This window comes from Melospiza georgiana, chromosome 1 (genome assembly GCF_028018845.1).
Source record: "Melospiza georgiana isolate bMelGeo1 chromosome 1, bMelGeo1.pri, whole genome shotgun sequence".
NCBI classification, from domain to species: domain Eukaryota; kingdom Metazoa; phylum Chordata; class Aves; order Passeriformes; family Passerellidae; genus Melospiza; species Melospiza georgiana.
This window is the reverse complement of record NC_080430.1, coordinates 1,639,027-1,663,264: the sequence shown is the minus strand read 5'-3', so window position 1 is coordinate 1,663,264 and position 24,238 is coordinate 1,639,027. Positions and strand designations below refer to the sequence as shown.

The following is a 24,238-nucleotide window of genomic DNA, read 5'->3' as shown; positions in this document are numbered from 1 at the left end:
CACTTGGAAAAGGGGCCCAAAATGTTCCTTACTTGCCATGGGGCTTCCCCCAGAGCCCCTCTCCCTCGTAGGTGGCCTCATGGAGCCTGCCTAGAAAAGGAGCAGCTCCTTCATGAGTGACCTGGAGATGTTTGGGTTGACCTTGGAGATCTTTCCCAACTTTCACAGCAACTCCAAACCAGCAGTTCCAACCCTATTCCCGCTTGGAAAAGAGGCCTAAAAGGTTCCTTCCCAGAGCCACTCATCCTCATAAGTGGTTACTCTGAGCCTGCCCAGAAAAGGAGCAGCCCCTTCATGAGTGACCTGGAGATCTCTCCCAACCTCACAGAAACACCAAACCAGAACTTCCAACCTTATTCCCACTTGGAAAAGGAGCCCAAAAGGTTCCTTACTTGCCATGGGGCTTCCCCCAGAGCCCCTCTCCCTCGTAGGTGGCCTCACAGAGCCTGCCTAGAAAAAGAGGAGCTCCTCATGAGTGATTTGGAGAGGTTTGGGTTGACCTTGCAGATCTTCTCCAACCTTCACGGAAATACCAGACCAGCACTTCCAACCTTATTCCCACTTGGAAAAGGGGCCCAGAGTGTTCCTTCCCAGAGCCACTCGCTCTCATGGGGGGCACCCAGGATTCTGCCCAAAAAGGAGCAGCCGATTCATGAGTGACATGGAGAAGTTTGGGCTGACCTTAGAGATCTTTCCCAACTTTCCCAACAACTCCAAACCAGCAGTTCCACCCCTATTCCCGCTTGGAAAAGAGGCCTAAAAGGTTCCTTCCCAGAGCCACTCACCCTCATAGGTGGAGCCCACCCAGAAAAGGAGCAGCCCCTTCATGATATGTTTGAGTGACCTGGAGAAGTTTGGGTTGACCTTGGAGATCTTTCCAAACCTTCATGGAAACTCCAAGCACTTCCAACCTCATTCCCACTTGGAAAAGAGGCCTAAAAGGTTCTTCCCAGAGCCACTCACCCTCATAAGTGGTTACTCTGCCTGCCCAGAAAGGAGCAGCCCCTTCAAAAGTGACCTGGAGAAGTTTGGGTTGACCTTGGAGGTCTTTCCCAACCTTCACAGCAACTCCAAACCAGCACTTCCAACCTTATTCCCACTTGGAAAAGGTGCCCAGAAAGTTCCTTCCCAGAGCCACTCACTCTCGTAGATGGCCACCCTGAGCCTGCCCAAAAAGGAGCAGCCCCTTCATGAGTGACCTGGAGAAGTTTGGGTTGACCTTGGAGATCTTTCCCAACCTTCATGGAAACTCCAAGCACTTCCAACCCTATACCCACTTGGAAAAGGGGCCCAAAAGGTTCCTTACTTGCCATGGGGTTTCCCTGAGAGCCACTCTCCCTCATGGGTGGCTCTGCTGAGCCTGCCCAGAAAAGGAGCAGCTCTTTCATGAGTGATATGGAGACATTTCAATTGACATTGGAGATCTTTCCCAACCTTCATGGAAATGCCAAACCAGCACTTCTAACCTTAGTGCAACTTGGAAAAGAGGCCTAGAAGGTTCTTCCCAGAGCCACTCACCCTCATAAGTGGTTACTCTGCCTGCCCAAAAAGGAGCAGCCCCTTCATGAGTGACCTGGAGAAGTTTGGGTTGACCTTGGAGATCTTTCCCAACCTTCACAGCAACTCCAAGCACTTCCAACCCTACTCCCACTTGGAAAAGGGGCCCAAAAGGTTCCTTACTTGCCATGGGGCTTTCCCCAGAGCCACTCTCCTTCATAGGTGGCCTCATGGAGCCTGCCAAGAAAACTGTGGGCAGGCTTCATGATGTGGTCAAGTGACCTGGAGATGTTTGGGCTGACCTCGAATATCTTTCCCAGCCTTCACGGAAATGCCAAACCACCACTTCCAACCCTATTCCCCCTTGGAGAAGGTGCCCAGAAGGTTCCTTACTTGCCATGGGGTTTCCCCCAGAGCCACTCCCCCTCGTAGGTGGCCCCGCGGAGCCGTCCCTCCGTGCGGAAGACGTAGCTGAAGAAGCGTCGGGACGGGGCCTCGCTGCCCTCCCCGCTGCGGCCCCAGAGAGGGAAATCCCGCTTCCCGTTCAGCGCCTGGCGCACGGCCTGCTCCAGCTTCCACCTCCACACGGCCTGCGGGCACGGGAAACACGGAATGAGCGCAAATCCCTGAAAATCAACCGGGGACAACTGCAGGAAAGCGGCGAGGAGCTTGCGGGTTCCCATCAAAGCCCTTCTGCAGCTTCCACAGGGGATCTCCTGGAAGGTGGATACTGCAGCAAGGCACAACAGCTGGGAGGGAGGAATTTCCACTTGGATGTTGAAAAAGAGGGAAAAATTCCACTTGGATATGAAAAAAAAAAAAGAAAGACAAGTTTCAAGCTGATTTGCCTGTGGGATAGGCCTGTTCTTCAGGAAATGCAGCAAGAAACCGACGGGTTCCAACCAGCATTCCTCACCAGCCATCAACTCTGAGCCACCTCTTAATGAAGGATTCTTTGGGAAAAGGAGCTAAAAATCCCAGCCCACCCTCACCAGAATGATTATCCTGCTTTAAATACTAAAGAGATGGGAAAATCCCAAATCCCCTGACCTTCATCTGAGGGTCCTTGGTGGAGAGGACGAACGTCTCCTCCGGGGTTGTGATGCGTAGGCTGTGCCTGGGAGGGAAACAAAAGGATGGAAAACACAATTCCCAATCCATCAGCTCTTCCCATTCCCCTCCTGGAGATCCTGGTGCTTTCCCACGTGGTTCTTCTGGAGAGATCTCAAGTTCTCCAGGGCTGGATTAATGAATTTTGGGATTCATTGGCAACGAATGGGATGAAAGGGAACAGCCTCAGGTTGTGCCAGGGGAAGGTCAGGTTGGACAGCAGCAGGAATTTTTTCATGGAAAACATGGTCAGGCATTGGAATTGCCCAGGGAGGTCTGGAGTGTCCATCTCCAGAGGTGTCCAAGGAATTCTGGGCTGGGAACAAGGTGGGGATAGGACACAGGTTGGATTTGATGATCCCAGAGGGCTTTTCCAACCTCAAAAATTCCGGGATTTCAATCTGGCAGCAAATTCCAAGCTGGTGAGATCCCATTATTCATATCCAATCCCATGGCTTGGAAAGGAGACAGGCCAAAGCTTTGGATCATTTTTCCATCAACCTGAACAATTTTATTCCTTTTATTTAACCCCCAGTGGGAATTTCTCACTCACAGCCCTGGAGCCGATTTCTCTCCACAGTTTTCATCCACCCACACCAGCTTCAGATCAAAACTCTGGAAGCTGTTTCCCTGGAAAGAAAAGGGGAAAGATGGTCCTGTTATTGCTGGAAACATCCATGGAATGGCAGAGCTGGAGTGGCAGCAGAAATTCCCAACTTTTTGATCCATCCATCTCACATTGGGAGGAGAGACCTTGGAGATGGAAAAGCCACCAGAAAAGGAGGGAAGTTCTCGTTTGAACACTCCTAAAGCTCTTCCAAAATTCCGTGGTCACATCCAGGAGTAAAACATCCCCACATGACCCTGATCTCCGCAGGAGTTCCTTCCCTATCACATGGCAACATTCCCAAATCATTCCAGCCAATATTCCCAGAGATTTGTGGTTGCCCATCCCTGGAAGTATCCGAGGAAAGGTTGGACAAGGCCTGAAGCAACCTGGAACCATGGAATGGGGTGGGAATGGATCATCTTCGAGCTCCCTTTCCATCCAGTCCATTCCAGATTTATTTAGGATTTGGACTCCGGGTGGCACCACCAAAAATATCCCAGAAATCCCAAATTTAAGGAGTCACTTTTGGGATCAGCAGCACCCAAACAAAACAAACTTCAACAACTGGAATAAAAGGAAAATTTTAATTTCTCATCTCCTTTCCTGCCTCACATCCAGCTGTTCACACAGAGCTGCTGCCTGGAGGGATGGAGTTTTCCAAGGAATTCCACTGTGTTTTCCCAGGTTTGGGAGAACAGAAAAGGAAGGGACATCAAAATTCCCAACAGGTCAATTCCAATTCAATTGGAATTCCCAAACCTCCATAAAGCTCAGCAGCATCAAGTGAGACACAAATGGAAATCATGGATTGAACATGGAGATAATTCCATGGATTTGCTGATCTCGTGTTCCCATCCCAGCCACGGCACGAGCCAAGCTGGAATTCCCTCATGGGAACAAATCCCCACACCCCGAAATTCCCAAAATAGCCCCAAAACCACCTCCAAATCTGCAGCCATGGCACAAACATGGAATATCCTGTTTATTCCAATGCGTGGGAGTTCATGGAATGTCATCCTTGATCCACCAAATCCCTTGGAATAACCAAGGGCCAAAATTCCCTGTGGAAAAGGATGTGGACCACTCAAAAGATGCCTGTGATGGTGGACAATCCACATTTCCTAGAAAAATATTCTCTGGATCTCCTCAACTCCTTCCTAGATTTCCTTTATTTTCCAGAGCCAACCACACGCAGATGGATCTGAAAAGTTTTCCCAACAGCCAAACTCTGCTGTGAGTTCAACACCAAAAAACTGGAATTTTACCACCATTCCTATGGAAATTCCTGACATTTCTGGCATTCCACTGGAATTTGAGGTCCATTTATCCGTGCTCCCCTCCCAGGAGGATCCCGGGCTCACCTGGATGAGCACCAGGACGTCGTCGAAGAGCAGGAGCCGCTCGGAGCGGGCGCAGCCGGACGTGATGGGAAGGTTCCTGCTGTCCTCCAGGAGCCTCCTCTCAGGGACACACAGCACGTCCTGGAGCAGCAGGAAAAGCCAGGATTGGGAGAGGACAGGGAATTCCAGGCAGGAATTCCTGCAGGGATCAGCCAGCTTGGGGTTCCAGTGACTGTGACACACTTGGGACACAAATTCATCTTCCACCCAATTCTGCTCTGTCAACTTCAATCCTCAAACTCCCAGTCCATACCAAATTCTCAATCCACATCAAATTCCTGATCCACACCAAATTCTCAATCCACATCAAATTCCTGATCCACACCAAATTCCCGATCCATATCAAATTCCTGATCCATACCAAATTCTCAATCCACATCAAATTCCTGATCCACACCAAATTCCCGATCCATATCAAATTCCTGATCCATACCAAATTCTCAATCCATATCAAATTCCTGATCCACACCAAATTCTCAATCCACATCAAATTCCTGATCCACACCAAATTCTCAATCCATATCAAATTCCTGATCCACACCAAATTCTCAATCCACATCAAATTCCTGATCCACACCAAATTCTCAATCCACATCAAATTCCTGATCCATACCAAATTCCCGATCCATATCAAATTCCTGATCCATACCAAATTCTCAATCCACATCAAATTCCTGATCCACACCAAATTCTCAATCCACATCAAATTCCTGATCCATACCAAATTCCCGATCCATATCAAATTCCTGATCCATACCAAATTCTCAATCCACATCAAATTCCTGATCCACACCAAATTCTCAATCCACATCAAATTCCTGATCCATACCAAATTCCCGATCCATATCAAATTCCTGATCCACACCAAATTCTCAATCCACATCAAATTCCTGATCCACACCAAATTCCCGATCCATATCAAATTCCTGATCCACACCAAATTCTCAATCCATATCAAATTCCTGATCCACACCAAATTCTCAATCCATATCAAATTCCCTGTGGCTCAGGGTTCCAGCATCAGTGACAAACTCGGCTTTGAAATCCCCATTGAGTTTCTCCAACTCTTCCACCCAGCTCTGCTCTGTCAACCTCAATCCTCAATTCCTTGATCTATATCAAATCCATATCACATCCATATCAAATTTGCAATCAAAATCAAACTCCTGATCCATATCAAATTCATGATCCATATGAAATTCCCAATCCACATCAAATTCCCTCTGGCTTGGGGTTCCAGTGACAGTGACACACTTGGGACACACACTCAGCTTTGAAACCCCAGGGAATTCCTCCAACTCTTCCACCCAACTCTGCTCTGTTGAATTCCAGCCTCAAATTCCCAATCCATAATAAATTCCCGATCCATACCAAATTCCTCATCCTTATCAAATTCCTGACCCATATCAAATTCCCCATCCAATTCCAATTCCTCATCCTTATCAAATTCCCCATCCATACCACATTCCTGACCCATATCAAATTCCCAATCCACTTCAAATTCCTGATCCATATCTAATTCCTGACCCATACCAAATTCCCAATCCATATCAAATTCTTCATTCTTATCAAATTCCCTATCCAATTCCCCATCCACTTCCAATTCCCAATACATATCTGATTCCTCATCCTTAACAAATTCTGAATCCACTTCAAAATCCTAGTCCATATCAAATTCCTCATCCTTATCAAATTCCTGACCCATATCCAATTCCCCATCCAATTCCAATTCCTCATCCTTATCAAATTCCCAATCCATACCACATTCCTGACCCATATCAAATTCCCAATCCACTTCAAATTCCTGATCCATATCTAATTCCTGACCTATTGGAAAAAAGCTCTGACACACACCAAATTCCCAATCCATATCAAATTCTTCATTCTTATCAAATTCCCCATCCACTTCCAATTCCTCATCCTTGTCAAATTCCCCATTCATTTCCAATTCCTGATCCATACCACATTCCCCATACATATCTCATTCCTTATCCTTAACAAATTCTGAGTCCACTTCAAATTTCTCATCCATATCAAATTCCTGATCCTTATCAAACTCCCAGTCCATACCATATTCCTCATCCATATCAAATTCCCGATCCATACCAAATTCCTCATCCTTATCAAATTCCCCATCCATATCAAATTCCTCATCCATATCAAATTCCCGATCCGTACCAAATTCCTCATCCTTATCAAATTCCCCATCCACACCAAATTCCCGATCCCTGTTCCATTCCCTTGGGACTCACGGTGAATTTGTAGCCCAGGGATTTCCAGAGCTCCTTGGTGAAGACGGCTTCATCCAGGACCTGGCTGATGAAGGATTCCAGCTTCCCAAATTCCTGCGCCACAGTGGCCACCACGTCCCGCTCCGAGCCCTGGGAAAGGACAGCAAAACTCCAGGAAATGTGGGCCAACGGAGGTCCAGGCAAGATTTTAGGGAATATTTATCCATTTAAACATTCAATTGAAATATTTATATTTAACAATGGCCAGGGAGAACATTTGGGAATGTTCAGCATCGTGTCCCGCCTGGAATGAGGGAGGTCCAGGCTGGATTTTAGGGAATATTTAGCAAAGAAGGTCCAGGTTGGATTTTTGGGAATATTTATCAATGTCCAGGTTGGATTTTAGGGAATATTTAGCAACACGTCTGTTCTGGATCAAAAAAGGTCCAGGCTGGATTTTTGGGAATATTTAGGAAAGGCGTTCCAGGTTGGATTTTGGAGAATATTTAGGAAAGGATTTCCAGATTGGATTTTTGGCAATATTTAGCAACATGTCCATTCTGGATCAAAAAAGGCCCAGGTTGGATTTTGGGGAATATTCAGCAACATGTCCACCATGGATCAAAAAAGGTCCCGGCTGGATTTTAGGGAATATTTAGGAAAGGAGCTCCAGATTAGATTTTGGGGAATATTCAGTAACACATCCATCCCAGATCAAAAAAGATCCAGGTTGGATTTTTGGGAACATTTAGGAAGGGAATTCCAAGCTGGATTTTAGGGAATATTTTGGAAAGGAGTTCCAGGTTGGATTTTTGGGAATATTTAGCAACATGTCCATTCTGGATCAAAACAGGTCCAGGCTGGATTTTAGGGAATATTTAGGAAAAAAAAATTCCAGGTTGGATTTTTGGGAATATTCAGCAATGTGTCCATCCTGGGCTAAACAAGTTCCAGGTTAGATTTTCGGGAATATTTAGGAAAGGAGTTCCAGGTTGGATTTTAGGGAATGTTTCTTCCCACAAAACCCATCAAGAAGATCCCCTGAGCATTCCAGGGAATTCCCACCTCCTGGAGCTGCTCCTGGAGCTGCGAGAGGAGCTGCAGGTAGCTCTGGATGTGCTCCTGGAAGGGTTTGTGGAGCACCAAGTGCAGGGCCAGGCCCAGGGAGCTCTCCGAGGTGAAATCCCGCAGGAATTCCTTCAGCACCGCCTTGTGCAGCCTCCAGGCGTCGCTGGAAAATTGGGAATGATGAGAAAGGGTCGTTAATTATCCCAGAATTCCTGTTCTTCTGTTTTCCAAACTTTCTGCGCGGTGAGGATGGAGAAAGGCGTGAAAAATCCGGGAATGCGCTCGTTAAAAAATTGTGTTTGCAGTTGTTGCTTCCATAAAAATCTGGGATTAGTGGGAATTCCCAGCCAGATTTCCACCCCTTCCCTAAATCCTCAAATCCTAAATTTCCAACTCTGGAAGGGGCTGGGGGTGGTTGGAAAGAGGGAACTGAGAAAGAGGGAATCCATCCATGGATAACAGGAGCCATGGAAAAATTGGGAATGTACTCTTTAGAAATCCAAGTTTTTCATTCCCTTCTTTCATAAAAATCTGGGATTAGTGGGAATTCCCAGCCAGAGTCCCACCCCATTCCTAAATCCCCATATTCCAAGTTTCCAACTCCACAAGGAGCTGGGGGTAGTTGGGAAGAGGAAAATTCAGTCCTGGAATTGGGCAGGGTTTGGAGCAATCTGGGATAGCGGGAGCCATGGAAAAATTGGAAAAATTAGGAATGTGCTCCTTAGAAATCCATGTTTTCATTCCCTGCTTCCTAAAAATCTGGGATAAACTGGAGAAAGGAATTTGGCTGGGAATTCCAATTCCATCTTTTCCCTAAATCCCCAAATCCCAAGTTTCCAACTCCAGAAGGAGCTGGGGGTGGTTGGAAAAGGAAAATCCAATCTTGGAACTGGACAAAGCCTGGAGCAACCTGGGATAATGGGAGCCAAGGAAAAATTGGGAATGTGCTCCTTAGAAATCCATGTTTCCATTCCCTGCTTCCATAAAAATCTGGGATAAGTGGGAATTCCCAGCCAAATTCCTCTCTCCAATTCCATCTTTTCCCTAAATCCCCAAATCCCAAGTTTCCAGCTCCAGAAGGGAAGAGGAAAATCCAATTCTGGAATTGTCCAAGGTTAGAAAGGGCTTGGAGCAACCACAGTGGGAGCTGGCCCAGAACAGGATGAGAGGATTTTTTTTGGGAATTTTCCAAACCATTCCAGAATTCTGGAATTCTCTGGTGTCCCCACATCCCAAGGATTCCCAAAATTCCCAAGGATTTTCCACCCGCTGACCTCTTGCTCCTGGCGGCCTGCTCGAAGCCCTGGACCACGACAAAGTTGGCGAAGGTGACGAAATACCTGGAAAAAATTCCAAGGAGGAGTTTGAGAAGGAAATTCGGGATGAATTTACGGATTCCAGCTTTTTGGGAATTTCCCTTAATCCCATAAAAGCACCTCTGGACAAATGCAGGCCCAGATGTTGGATGGATCGGGATCAAAGGTTGGATCAGATCTTGGAATTCTTTCCCAATCTTAATTCCAGGATTTTCTGGGAGACTTGGATGAGGCAAAAGTGCTGATAATCCTGGGATCTGTTTCCATCAGATTTTACAGAATAAAATTCCATAAAGGAATTTTCTGATCCGAGCTGTTCATTCACCACAGAATTCCCAACAGAATTGGAAAAATTTGGGAATTCTGGGATGGAAATAATGGAGTTGTCACACTCTGGCTCCGAGTTTTATTTTTCCAAGTAAAACTCAAAGTTTTCTTCTTCCATCTCATATTTCCCAAAATTTTCTTCCTAGATCTGCATTTTCTGTACCTAAAATTCTCAGCAAATCCCACATTTTCTCCCAGCAAATGTCACATTTTCCCAGCAAATCCCACATTAAACCTGGGTTTAATTCCAAAAAAAAAAAAAAAACAGGAAAAAAATCTCACGAAAATTCTTTTGGATCATCCAAAACCTCATCCACCTGGGAAAGCCCAAACTGGGAAAGCCCAAACTGGGAAAGCCCAAACTGGGAAAGCCCAAACTGGGAATGCTTTGGCCGCTTCCACGGAGAAGCAAAAACGCGGAATTGAAGATTTTTATGGAATTTCAGCTCTCCATAACATTTCACAAAATCCTGGAAAAATCCCACCCAACCCATTTTCCAAGGATATTTTCCCTCTGTGAGCTCCCATCCCAATCTTTCCCGATATTCCAATGGGATCAACCCAATCCTGTTTTCCCAAATATTCCGACACTCACTGGATGTAGAGGCTGAGGAAAACTTCTCCTTTCCACAGGATGTAAAAATCCTGGATACAACCGGAATTTTCCAACTGAGATTTCCCCCTCAGGATCCGGGAATTCTCCTCCGTGAAATTCCAGAGGCTTTGGAAGCGATCGTTGAGGAGCACGAAAAGCTGGAAATTCTCCTTTTCCTTCGGATCCTGCGGCTCTGGGAGGGAAAAATTGGGAAAATCCTGTGGGAAAAGTGGAATTCCAAAGGGATTTTGTGGAATTTTGTGGTTGAGAAATTCTGAGAAACGGGAAAATTCAAGATTTTTTTACCAGAGCTGTTTTGGTTGGAAGGAATGAATTGAATAACTTGGGAATGCAGAGAAAAGAAAATATGGGAAGAATGAAAAGAAAAAAGGGGGAAATTCCAGGAATTTTCAGAGGCCAAGGAGCCATTTTGCTGGAATAAATTGAGTAATTTGGGAAAAAGAAAAAAAAATGGGAAAAATGGAAAAAATTGGGGAAATTCCAGGAATTTTCAGAGTCCATGCAGCCATTTTTCCTGGAGGAAATAAATAATTTGGGAATATAGAGGGGGAAAAAAATGGGAAGAATGGGGGGAAAAGGGAAATTCCAGGAATTTTTGAAGCTGCTTTGACTGGAAGGATATAAATAATTTGGGAAAATAGAGAGAGGAAAAATGGGAAGAACTGGGGGAAAAAGGGGGAAATTCCAGGAATTTTTGGAGGCCACGGAGCAGTTTTTGCTGGAATGGGACAAACTCTATCCCAAACTCTCTGGACGCTTTTCCCAAGGGTGGGAAAAATTCCCACTTTCCTTGGAGTCATCCCCAAAAGAATTCCTGGAAAAGCCCCACGCAGGAAAATCAGGGCCAGGAATTTCCCTGGATTTGGAATTTCCCTGGATCAGGAACGCTGATCCCGATGAAAACACGGACTGATCCCAAAAACCACCCTGGTCTTGTTCCCCCTTCCCGATTTTAAGGAAAACATTCCCACAAAACATTTCCTCTTCCCAGCAGGAATTCCAGCTGGAAATCCCTTCCCAGATCGATTCCAGGTGGGAATTCCATAGAAAAATTCCCAGAAAATTCCGGAATTTACCTGCCTGGAGCAGAGGTTTGATGATGAGGGCGTCAATCCGGGCCAGGCAGGAGGAGAAGTTTTCCTCCAGCTGGAGCAACAATTCCAAAATTCCCGAAATTCCAGCTGTGGACATGGCCTGGAAAACAGCGGGAATGAATCAAATCCCTGGAAATCCGTCGGATTCCATCTCCAAGGTTTTTCCTGGGATTTCCAGCAAAGCTTCCCTGCCCTTGGCCCCATTCTTGGGTGGGGTCAATCCCAAAAATCCTCGAGAAAAGTTGGAAGAGAAACAGAAACCAAACAGCTCAATCAGAGACAACCCAGCCCAGTTCTCCTGGATTTTCCCAAATTTTCCCAAATTCCCAATGACCTCAGTGCTGGAAAAGCCTGGAATTAATTCCTTGTGTTAATCCTGATGGGAATTTTCCCATTCCAGAGGGGCTTTTCCAACAGAAATCCTGGAAATCCCAAGGATGAAAGTGAAATCGTTTCCCACCACCCTCACTCCTGTCCCGCTCATTCCCAGCCTTGTTTTCTGAAATTCCCAATAATCAGGAAAAGCCTGGAATTCCTTGTGTTAATCCTAATGAATTCCAGAGGGGTTTTCCCGGGAGAAAATTCTGGAAATCAAGGGATGAAGGAGAAATCTCTTCCAACCTCACTCATTCCCAAATTCCCCAGGATCTCAAGGCTGGAAAGCCTGGAATTAATTCCTTGTGGTAATCCTGATGAATTCCAGAGGGGAAAATCCCAGAAATCCACGGGATGAAGGAGAAATCTCTTCCCAACCATCTCATTCCCACTCCCATCCCTCTTCTCCCAAATTCCCGATGATCTCAGGGCCACAAAATGTTCAGAAAAACCTGGAATTAATTCCTTCAGGAATTAATGGAATCCAGCAGGATTATTTTCCTTTTCCCAAAGAAAACACCCCCAATTCCCAGAGGAAATTCACACAATTCCCACAGAAAATTTTCCCAATTCCTGCAGAAATTTCCCCCAATTCCCAGGAAGATTTCCTACAATTCCTGGAGGAAGTTCCCCCAATTCCCAGAGAAATTCCCCCCGGGAGCTTTCCTGCCCAAAGCCTTTCCCAAGGGAATTCCGGGTGCTTTGCATGAGGCTTTTCCAACCCCTTTGGAATGTCAACATTCCCAAACAGGTCAGGCCTGTGCCTCAGCTAGGCTGGGATTAACCAGAGCTGATTTTAGCAACCAAACCTAAACCCAGGAGGCTTCCCAAGGTTTATTTTGCTCCTATTCCCAAAAAAAAAACAGCTCTGGAATCAGGAATCTCCAAATTCCCATCTTTAGTCCCTGTTCCTCCCTGTTATTCCCAAATTTTTCCGGAATTCCCGGATTTTTTGGCCTCCAAAAGCACTCTGGGCTGGTTTTTTTTGGGATAATCCCACCCACATTCCCAAAAATTCCCATTTTCCTGCTCTTTGGGATTGAAGCCATTCCAGGGAGCAGCTGCACGTTCCAAAGGGGTTTTACCTGAACAGCCTCAGCTTTAGGCCAGGCCCACACAAACCCGATTTAAACCCAGCTCCAAATTATACCCAAGCTTAAAACATGCCCCGAACTAAACCAAAGTTTAAACCCAATTTAAACCCAGTCCCTAATGAAACCGGTTTAAACCCAGCCCCAAACTAAACCACGGTTTAAACTCAGCCCCAAATTAAATCACGGTTTAAACTCAGCCCCAAACTAAACCACGGTTTAAACCCAGCCCCAAACTAAACCCCAAGTTTAAAGCAAAGTTTAAACCCAGCCCCAAACTAAAGCCAAGTTTAAACCCAGCCCCAAATGAAACCAAAGTTTAAACCACAGACTAAGCCCAGCCCCAAATGAAACCTCAGTTTAAACCCAGCCCCAAATGAAATCAAAGTTTAAACCCAGCCCCAAAGGAACCCCAAGTTTAAAGCAAAGTTTAAACCCAGCCCCAAATGAAACCAAAGTTTAAACCCAGCCCCAAATGAAACCACAGCTTAAACCCAGCCCCAAACGAAACCAAAGTTTAAACCACAGACTAAACCCAGCCCCAAAGCAAACCCAAGTTTAAACCCAGCCCCTCCTCTGCCTTTCATTCTTTATTATTTTTAAAAAGCCTCCAAAGCGCCGCTCCCCACCCAAAACCGAGCCTTGAATCCCGACTTTCCATGGAATTCCGAAACTCCTGAAGGGTTTTTGTGGGATCACCTCCTCCCGGACAGAAACCTGTTAAACCGAGCTTATCAGCCCGGCTTTAATTCTCCATCTCTTGGCACGGCCGCGGCTTCTCCGGCTTTGTTCCATCCGCCCTGGAATTGCAGGCGAGGCTGGAAAATCCCTCCCTGCAGGAGCAGGATTGGAAATCCCGCCTGGAAAAGCCGCGGTGGGAGCAAGGACCGGGTTTAAATCCGGGTTTTATTTTCGCCAGGAGTGAAATTCCTTAAGAAGAGCTGAAATTCCCTAGGGAAAAGCGGGGTTTTGTGGGAAAATCCGCGCCGGGATTTGGAATTTGATCCCGCTTCTACATGGGGAAAACACTCGCAAATTTCATCCGGACTAAATGAAACTGATCCCAAAAGCAAGCAGGAAATCCCAAAGTTCGCTGGATTTTGGAGGGACCCACCTGGAATGAGGCAGCGCAGGAAAATTCCCGGCTGGGAAAATCTCCGGGAGGCGCAGAAATCCGGGAATTCTCGCTGTTCCCCAGGCTGGAATTTTTCCCTCCCATCTTTCCCTCCCACATTTGGAGGCAGAGCCCCAAATCCCGAACACCCACGGGAGCCGTGGATTACAAAATCCCAAATCTTGGCTCCCCAAAGTTCCTGCTCCTCCTCTTCCCCCCAACTTTTATTATTTTATTTATTTATTTATTTATTTAAATAGTCCCGGATTTTGTCAGGCCGGATTTTGTCATCCCGGATTTTGTCGACGCGGATTTGGGGGAAGTTGAACTTTCGGGAAGTTGAAAATTCGAGAAGTGAAAGGAAAAAAAAGGTCAGGAGGGGTTTTGGGGCAAGTTTCGTTTCTCAGCCTCTCTCTGTTCCCACAAAGCTTCTCCCAAAAAAAAATTTTGTTTTTTTTTTTTTTTCCTCCTCGTTCCAGGCTCGCTCCCATTTGCTGGGAAATCCAGGAATTCCTTGGAAAGGGAGAATTTTCCTGCCATTCACATGCGCCGCGAGCCGCTTCCCTTCCGCATTAAAACCCCAAAACCAACCCCAAACTTCCCGAATCCCTCGGGCAGGAGCTCCCAGAGTTCTCTGCTGCACCTCAACCTTTAACTCTTTCCCTTCCTCCAAAAAAAAAAATCCTAAATCCGACCCCAAAATTCCCGAATCCATCGGTCAGGGGTTCTCTGTGCAGCTCAGCCACCTTTAACTCTTTCCCCTCCTCCTAAATCCAATCCAAAAATTCCCAAATCCATCGGACAGGAGATCGCAGCCACCTCAGCCACTTTTAACTCTTTCCCTTCCTCCTAAAAATTTCTAAATCCAGCCCTAAAAATCCCCAATCCATCCCAGACACCTCAGCCACCTTTAACTCTTTCCCCTCCGCCTAAAAACCCTAAACCCGACGCCAAAATTCCCAAATCCTTTTCTCAGCGGGTCCCGGAGTTTTTTCCCGCACCAGAAATTATTTTCCGTCCTCCTAAAAAAATCCTAAATCCAACGCTAAAATTCCCAAATCCCTCGGTCCGGAGATCCCAGACACCTCAGGCCCTTTTAACCATTTCCCCTCCTCCTTAAAGCCCTAAACCCCGCCCCAAAATTCCTAAAACCTTTTCAGGAGATCCCAGACACTTCAGCCCCAGGGAACATTTCCCCGCCTCCTAAAAAAACCCCAAAACCAGCCCCGAGCTCAAATCCTGCTCTCAGGAGCTCCCAGAGTTCTCTGCTGAGCCTCCACCTTTAACTCTTTCCCTTTCTCCTAAAAATCCTAAATCCAACCCAAAAATTCCCAAATCCATCGGTCCGGACATCCCAGACACCTCAGGCACCTTTAACCATTTCCCCTCCTCCTAAAAATCCCAAATCCGACTCCACAATTCCCAAATCCATCCGTCAGGAGGTCCCAAAGTTCTCTGTGCACCTCAGCCACCTTTAACCATTTTCCTTCCTCCTAAAAAATCCCAAACGCAACATTAAAATTCCTAAAACCTTTTAAGGAGATCCCAAACACCTCAGCCCCAGGAACTCGTTCCTAAAAACAACCCCAAACTCCCGAATCCTTCTCTCAGGAGATCCCAGAGTTCCCGGCTCCAGCTCAGCCACCTTTAACTCTTTCTCCTCCTCCTAAAAACCCTAAACCCAACCCTAAAGTTCCTAAAACCTTTTAAGGAGATCCCAGTGCACCTCAGTCACATTTAACTCTTTCCCTTCCTCCTAAAAAATCCCAAATCCAACCCCAAAATACCCAAATCCATTCCTCGGGAGATCCCAGGCACCTCAGCCCCAGGAACTTTTTCCGCTCCTCCTAAAAACTCTAAACCCGACCCCAAAAATTCCCAAATCCATCCCTCAGGAGGTCCCAAAGTTCTCTGTGCACCTCAGCCACCTTTAACCATTTCCCTTCCTCCTAAAAATCCTAAATCCGACTCCAAAATTCCTAAAACTTTTTAAGGAGGCCCCAGACACCTCAGCCACCTTTAACTCTTTCCGTTTCCCTAAAAATCCCAAATCCAACTCCAAAATTCCCAAATCCATCCGTCAGGAGGTCCCAAAGTTCTCTGTGCACCTCAGCCACCTTTAACCATTTCCCTTCCTCCTAAAAAATCCCAAACGCAACCTTAAAATTCCTAAAACCTTTTAAGGAGATCCCAAACACCTCAGCCCCAGGAACTCGTTCCGCTCCTCCTAAAAACCCTAAAAACAACCCCAAACTCCCGAATCCTTCTCTCAGGAGATCCCGGAGTTCTCTGTGCAGCTCAGACACCTTTAACCATTTCTCATCCTCCTAAAAATCCTAAATCCGGCTCCAAAATTCCTAAAACTTTTTAAGGAGACCCCAGACACCTCAGCCACCTTTAACTCTTTCTCCTCCTCCTAAAAACCCTAAACCCAACCCCAAAGTTCCTAAAACCTTTTAAGGAGACCCCAGACACCTCAGCCCCAGGAACTCCTTCCCTTCCTCCTAAAAAATCCCAAATCCAACCCCAAAATACCCAAATCCATTCCTCGGGAGATCCCAGGCACCTCAGCCCCAGGAACTTTTTCCGCTCCTCCTAAAAACCCTAAACCCGACCCCAAAAATTCCCAAATCCATCCCTCAGGAGGTCCCAAAGTTCTCTGTGCACCTCAGCCACCTTTAACCATTTCCCTTCCTCCTAAAAACCCTAAACCCGACCCCAAAGTTCCTAAAACCTTTTAAGGAGACCCCAGACACCTCAGCCCCAGGAACTCCTTCCCTTCCTCCTAAAGAATCCCAAATCCAACCCCAAAATACCCAAATCCATTCCTCGGGAGATCCCAGGCACCTCAGCCCCAGGAACTTTTTCCGCTCCTCCTAAAAACCCTAAATCCAACCCCAAAGCCACAAATCCTTCTCTGAGGAGCTCCCAGAGTTCTGTGCTCCAGCTCAGCCACCCTTAACTCTTTCCCTTCCTCCTAAAAATCCTAAATCCGACTCCGAAATTCCCAAATTCTTCTCTCAGGATATCTCAGACACCTCAGCCATCTTTAACTCTTTCCCCTCCTCCTAAAAACCCTAAATCCAACCCCAAACCCACAAATCCTTCTCTCGGGAGCTCCCAGAGTTCTCCGCTGCACCTCAGCCACTTTTAACTCTTTCCCTTCCTCCTAAAAAATCCCAAATCCAACCCCAAAATTCCCAAAACCTTTTAAGGACACCCCAGATACCTCAATCCCAGGAATCATTTCCCTTCCTCCTAAAAAAATCCTAAATCCTACCCCAAAATTCCCAAATTTTTGCTTTGCAAGTCCAGCATTCCGGGATTTTCGTGGTCCTGGAAAACGGGGGATGTGGAGCTGCGACCCCAAAATCCAATCCCGCTTTTTTCACCACAACAACGCAAACCTTTCCCTAAAGGATGAGGCCGAGGCGCCTGGGATCTCCTGAGGAATGGATCTGGGAATTTTGGAGTTGGATTTAGGATTTTTTTAGGAGGAAGGAAAGGAGTTAAAGGTGGCTGAGGTGTCCGGGGTCTCCTTAAAAGGTTTTAGGAACTTTGAGGTTCGGTTTAAGTTTTTTTAGGAATTGGAAAACAACGGGAAAAAACCCAGGATCAGAAAGTGGGAATTTGCTTTGAAGAGCTGTTGGAAACCAGGATGGAATTCCAGGGTTAATTCCAGAAAATTCCCTTTTAGGAAAATCCCATTGGGATGAGCAGGGGGATTTAGGGGAAATGGGATGGGATGGGATGGGATGGGATGGGATGGGATGGGATGGGCCAGGAGAGGCCGGAATTCCATGGGAATCCCCGGGGCAGTTCCCCCACCTGGCTGCCGCTGGAATTTCTCCAGGAGGTTCTCCAGGAGTTCCAGAACCGGTCTGGCTCGACCGTCAGGTCCCAGGAATATTTTATTCCAAGGAATTCTCAGCCCTTGGATCGGGATCAAGGGTTTGTCCCTTCCTTTGGAGGGTTCCAGGTTGGATTTGTCCCGTTCCAGCTTTTCCAAGGGCATTGTCCTAACATTCCTTGAGTTCCATCACCACCAGGATGGTTCTTCCTGTGGCCTCAGGAGCTGGTGGCCTTGGAATGACCTTTCCATCCACATCCAACCTTCCCATCCATCTCCAACCCTATCCAACCTTCCCATCCATCTCCAGCCCTTCAGAACCTTTCCCAATTCTTCCCATCCCTATCCAACTCTTCCCATTCACCTCCAATCATTCAGAACCTTTCCCAACCTTCCCATCCATCTCCAACCTTTCCCACCCAGCTCCAACCTTTGGATATGGAGGAGAGACAGGAGAGATGAAGTCTCGGGATTGGTTGCTCTGGAGAACCTGCAGAGATGCCTTCCATGCCAAACATTCCGGGAGTTTTTTTCTGTGGCCACACGAGTTGGTGGCCTTGGGGTGACCATCCCATCCCTATCCAACCTTTCCACCCATATCCAACCCTTCCAAACCTCCCCATCCATCTCCCACTTTTCCCATCTTCCTCCAACCTTTCCAAACCTTTCCCATCCACATCCAACCTTTCCATCCATCTCCAACCTTTCAGAACCTTTCCCAACTCTTTCCATCCATCTCCAACCTTTCCCATCCATCTCCAACCTGTCCCACCCAGCTCCAACCTTTGGATATGGAGGAGAGACAGGAGAGACGAAGTCTCGGAATTGGTTGCTCTGGAGAACCTTTGGAGGTCCCTCCCATCCCAAACATTCCAGGAGTTTTTTCCTGTGGCCACACGAGTTGGTGGCCTTGGAGGGGCCTTTCCATCCCTATCCAACCTTTCCCATCCCTGCATCCAGGGGTGGGAAACCATTCCATCAGCATTTCCCAGCTCCATGGGGACAACCCGGACCTGTCCCCACCTCCAAAGGAGAGAGACATCCATAACGAGCCACAAAAAAGGGATCTGGGACCATCCCGCTCCTGCTCCTGCCCAGGACACCCCAAAACTTTTCTGGGATCATCACCCAAACATTCCTTGGGCTCTGTCAGAGACACCAGGTCCCCTCAGCCCAGGGAATCTCCCCGTTGTGTCCTGTTCCCGACATTCCATCGGGACCAGCAGGGATTTGGGAATATTTATCCCACCTTTATGTCCCATTCTGATATTCCATCCAGCTCAGGGAATTTGGGAATATTTATCCCACCTTTATCTCCCATTCTGATATTCCATCCAGCTCAGGGAATTTGGGAATATTTATCCCACCTTTATATCCCATTCTGATATTCCATCCAGCTCAGGGGCTTTGGGAATATTTATCCCACCATTGTGTCTCATTGCTGATATTCCATCAGGAATTGCAGGGATTTGGGAATATTTATCCCACTGTTCTATCCCATTCCCGACTTCCCATCCAATTCAAGGGATGTTGGGAATATTTATCCCACTGTTCTATCCCATTCCCAACATTCCATTAAAACTGCAGGGATTTGGGAATATTTATCCCATTCCCCACATTTCTTCCAATTTAGGGATGTTGGGAATATTTATCCCACTGTTCTATCCCATTCCCAACATTCCTTCCAACTTAGGGATTTGGGGAATATTTATCCCACCGTTATATCCCATTCCCAACATTCCATCAGGATTGGCAGGAATTTAGGAATATTTATCCCCCCATCATATCCCATTCCTGATGTTCCATCCAATTTAGGGATTTTGGGAATATTTATCCCACTGTTATTTTGCATTCCTGATGTCCCATCCAAATTCAGGATTCTGGGAATATTTATCTCACTGTTCTATCCCATTCCCAACATTCCATAGGAACCAGCAGGAATTTTGGAATATTTATCCTTCCATCATATCCCTTTCCTGATGTTCCATCCAATTTAGGGATTTGGGGAATATTTACCCGCTGTTCTATCCCATTCCCAACATTCCATTAAAACTGCAGGGATTTGGGAATATTTATCCTATTCCCCACATTTCTTCCAATTTAGGGATTTTGGGAATATTTATCCCACTGTTATATTCCATTCCTGATGTTCCATCCAATTGAGGGGTTTGGGAAATAATTATCCCACTGTTCTATCCCATTCCCAACATTCCATCGGAACCTGCAAGGATTTGGGAATATTTATCCCCCATTATATCCCGTTCCCCACATTCCTTCCAATTTAGGGATTTTGGGAATATTTATCCCACTGTAACATCCCATTCCCAACACTCTATCGGAACCTGCAGGGATTTGGGAATATTTAGTCCATTCCCAATGTTCCATCCAACTCAGGAATTTTGGGAATATTTATCCCACCATTCTATCACATTCCCAACATTCCGTAGGAACCAGCAGGGATTTGGGAATATTTATCCTATTACCAGTGCTCCATCTGTGTCCAGGATTTGGGAATATTTATCCCATTCCCAATGTTCCATCCATATCCAGAATTTGGGAATATTTATCCCATTCCTGATGTTCCATCCATCTCAGGGATTTGGGAATATTTATCCCATTCCCAATGTTCCATCCATGTCCAGAATTTGGGAATATTTATCCCATTCCTGATGTTCCATCCCTGTTAAGAATTTGGGAATATTTATCCCATTCCTGATGTTCCATCCCTGTTAAGAATTTGGGGAATATTTATCCCATTCCCAATGTTCCATCTGTGTGCAAGATTTGGGAATATTTGTAGGAAACGAGGCACAATTCCCAGGGATCATCATTTTCCCAAATTCCCAGCTCCCCATCCTCCCTTGCACCTTCGGATCCTCTCCTAACGCCCCAGAACGTCGGCACAGACATTCCCAAATCCCAAAATTCCCGAGCTGGAACCCCTTGATCCCCACAAAATCCCACGGGAACAATTCCAGAGGTAAATTCCCTTTTACCTCGGGATCAGCCGGGATCCGGATTCATGGGAACGGGGAAATTCGTGGATGCGGCTCCTTTCCAGCCCCGATTCCAACGGGAAGGACGCGAAATTCTTGGAATTCTTCTGTCCCAAGGTGCAGCACAACATTCCCGGTCTCCATGGAAACCTCGCCCTGGAAAATTCCATCGGCTGCAACCCGAGCCGGGAAGGGCTGGCCAGGATTTAAAGGGAAACGGCGCCGAATTCCCGAAGATTTCCCCGATTCCCGAGACTCCTCCACTTCCCCGGATTTGATAAAATTAAAAAATAAAATGAATAAAAATAAAATTTAAAATGAAAATACAGTGAAATTTATTAAAATAAATAAAATTAAAATTAAAATTAAAATTAAAATTAAAATTAAAATTAAAATTAAATGAAATCTAATTAAAATAATGAAATTAATTTTTGTTTTGCCTCATTGTTGAAATAAAAAATAGAATCCAATCAATTAAAATAGAATTAAAAGTAAAACAAAAATTTAAAATCCGAATAGGAATAAATAAATGAAAAAATAATTACGTAGAAAGAAAAACAACAATGCAATAGAACAGAAATGAAATAAAGTTAAGTTTAATAAAAAATAAAACAAGAATTAAATCAACAAGAAATAAAATAAAAAAATTGAAGGACTAAAAATCTTAAAATAAAGTTTAATATAAAATAAATTAAAATAAAAACAGCGGAAAATGTAATAAAAACTAAATAAGAATAGATAAAACAAAATAAAAATTGAATTAAAAAAGAAAAATTAAATTAAAAAATATTAAATACATATGAAATTTTTAAAATTACAAATCAAAAAATGAAGTTTAAGCTCAATTAAAATAAAAATAGAAGAAAAGTGAAATAAACATTGAGTAATTAAAAAGAAAAAGTAGAACACAATTTTAAAAAATTAAAAATCTAAGAAAAATAGTTTTAAACAAATAAAATTAATATAATTAAATGAAATAAAAATATGAGAAAATCGAAAATAAAACCACTTGGAATAAAAGGAACGAATTGGAATTCATAACCCAGAATTCCCAGAGTTGATATTGCAGCACCTGGAATGGATTCCCAGAAAATCCTCATATCCACATCCCGGGATTTCCATCCCCAAAGCTCTGGGAATAAAAGAAAGGAGCTGGAATTCCCAACTGATGGATGAGATACCAGGAATTCCCTGGAATTCCCATCCCAGAATTCCTGGAGTTTAAACTCCAAGCTCATGGGATGCATTCCCAAAAAATTCTCACATGCAGATCCCAGATTTCCACAAAACTCCACTTCCCTCACCCTTTATTGTGGGAATAAAAAGATGGAGCTGGAATTCCCATCCCAGAATTCCCAGAGTTTCAAATCCCAGCACCTGGGATGAATTCCCAGGAATTCTCTTATCCAGATCCCAGATTTCCACAGCATTTCCCAGAATTCCAAAATTCCCAAGTCTCTGGGAATAAAAGGAAGGAGCTGGAGTTCCCATCCCAAAATTCCCAGACCTTATACTCCCAGCACATGGAATACATTCCCAAAAAATCCTCTGAACCGGATCCTGGAGTTTCCATTCCCAAAGTTCTGGGAATAAAAGGAACGAGCTGGAATTCCCAACTCATGGATGAGACACCAGGGATGACCTGGAATTCCCATCCCAAAATTCCCAGAGTTTCAAATCCCAGCACCTGGAGTGGATTCCCAGAAAATTCTCTTATCCAGATCCCAGATTTCCACAGCATTTCCCAGAATCCCAAAATTCCCAAATCTCTGGGAATAAAAGGAAGGAGCTGGAGTTCCCATCCCAAAATTCCCAGACCTTATACTCCCAGCACATGGGATACATTCCCAAAAAATCCTCTGAACCAGATCCTGGAGTTTCCATTCCCAAAGCTCTGGGAATAAAAAGGAAGGAGCTGGAATTCCCAACTCATGGCTGAGACACCAGGAATTCCCTGGAATTCCCATCCCAGAATTCCTGGAGTTTACACTCTGAGCCCATGGGATGCATTCCCAGAAAATTCTCTCATGCAGATCACAGATTTCCATAAAATTCCATTTCCATTCCCCTTTATTCTGGGAATAAAAGGAAGGAGCTGGAATTCCCATCCCAGAATTCCCAGAGTTTCAAATCCCAGCACCTGGAGTGGATTCCCAGAAAATTCTCTTATCCAGATCCCAGATTTCCACAGCATTTCCCAGAATTCCAAAATTCCCAAGTGTCTGGGAATAAAAGGAAGGAGCTGGAATTCCCATCCCAGAATTCCCAGAGTTTCAAATCCCAGCACCTGGAGTGGATTCCCAGGAATTCTCTTATCCAGATCCCAGAGTTCCGCAGCGTTTGCCATAATTCCCAAAGCCCTGGGAATAAAAGGATGGAAGTTGGAATTCCCAGCTCATGGCTGAGATCCTGGGAATGACCCGGAATTCCCATCCCAGAATTCCCCGAGTTTATATTCCCAGCACGTGGGATGCATTCCCAAAAAATCCTCTGAACCAGATCCTGGAGTTTCCATTCCCAAAGTTCTGGGAATAAAAGGAAGGAACTGGAATTTTCATCTCAAAATCCCTGGATTTGATATTGCAGCACCTGGAATGGATTCCCAGAAAATCCTCATATCCACATCCCGGGATTTCCATCCCCAAAGCTCTGGGAATGAAAGGAAGGAGCTGGAATTCCCAACTGATGGATGAGACACCAGGAATGACCTGGAGTTCTCATCCCAGAATTCCTGGAGTTTACACTCTGAGCTCATGGGATGCATTCCCAAAAAATTCTCTCATCCAGATCACAGATTTCATAAAATTCCATTCCCATTCCCCTTTATTCTGGGAATAAAAAGATGGAGCTGGAATTCCCATCCCAGAATTCCCAGAGTTTCAAATCCCAGCACCGGGAGTGGATTCCCGGAAAATTCTCTTATCCAGATTCCAGATTTCCACAGCATTTCCCAGAATTCCAAAATTCCCAAGTCTCTGGGAATAAAAGGAAGGAGCTGGAATTCCCAACTCATGGATGAGACACCAGGAATGACCTGGAATTCCCATCCCAGAATTCCCAGATTTGATATTCCAGCACTTGGAATGAATTCCCAGAAAATTCTCTTATCCACATCCCAAATTCCCCCGGTGTTTTCCAAAAGGAAAAATTCCAGAATTCCGCTTTGTTGTGGATTTGGGAATTCCAGCTCCCCACATATTGGCCAGGCCCAGCATTCCCAAACCTCTGGAATTCAGGATTTCCCCACATTTGAGCCCTTTTGCTTCCACAGGGAACTTTTGTAACCAAATCCCAAAATCCCAGGAATTCCTTGAGTTCTCCCAGGTTTTTTCCTGATTTTTTTGGAAACCAGGAAATTTGGGAAATCTGGGAAAATAAAGGAGGAGAGAGCGGGAGAGGAACAAGGAAAATCTTGGATACAGGAGCCTCATTCCCAAAATAAAAAATTTTAAGGAAGAATTCCATAAAATCTTGGGGTTCTAACTTGGAATTCCAGAGGAAATTCGGGAAGCGGGAATTCCCTGTCTCGCTGCTGCCACCGCG

The 24,238-nt window shown here is 45.4% G+C and overlaps 1 protein-coding gene across 3 annotated transcripts in view; it reads right to left on the bottom strand.

Moving 5' to 3' along the window:
* The window catches only part of ALS2CL (ALS2 C-terminal like), a 59,191-nt gene extending 38,341 nt beyond the window's left edge, over nt 1-20,850 (bottom strand). Inside the window, exons 1-10 of one of the 3 annotated variants that reach the window (XM_058028973.1) lie at nt 20,696-20,850; nt 11,252-11,369; nt 10,155-10,372; nt 9,191-9,256; nt 7,914-8,079; nt 6,870-6,998; nt 4,579-4,698; nt 3,161-3,237; nt 2,548-2,614; nt 1,891-2,087 (exon numbers count right to left, since the gene is read on the bottom strand). In XM_058028973.1, coding sequence (XP_057884956.1) covers nt 1,891-2,087; nt 2,548-2,614; nt 3,161-3,237; nt 4,579-4,698; nt 6,870-6,998; nt 7,914-8,079; nt 9,191-9,256; nt 10,155-10,372; nt 11,252-11,369; nt 20,696-20,826 — 1,289 coding nt within the window. In that variant the 5' untranslated portion in view covers nt 20,827-20,850. Of the gene's footprint in view, nt 1-1,890; nt 2,088-2,547; nt 2,615-3,160; nt 3,238-4,578; nt 4,699-6,869; nt 6,999-7,913; nt 8,080-9,190; nt 9,257-10,154; nt 10,373-11,251; nt 11,370-13,849; nt 13,917-20,695 lie in introns of those variants that run through there. The other 2 variants (XM_058028982.1, XM_058028991.1) reach the window with 2 other exon arrangements.
* Between the last annotated feature and the right edge of the window lie 3,388 nt (nt 20,851-24,238).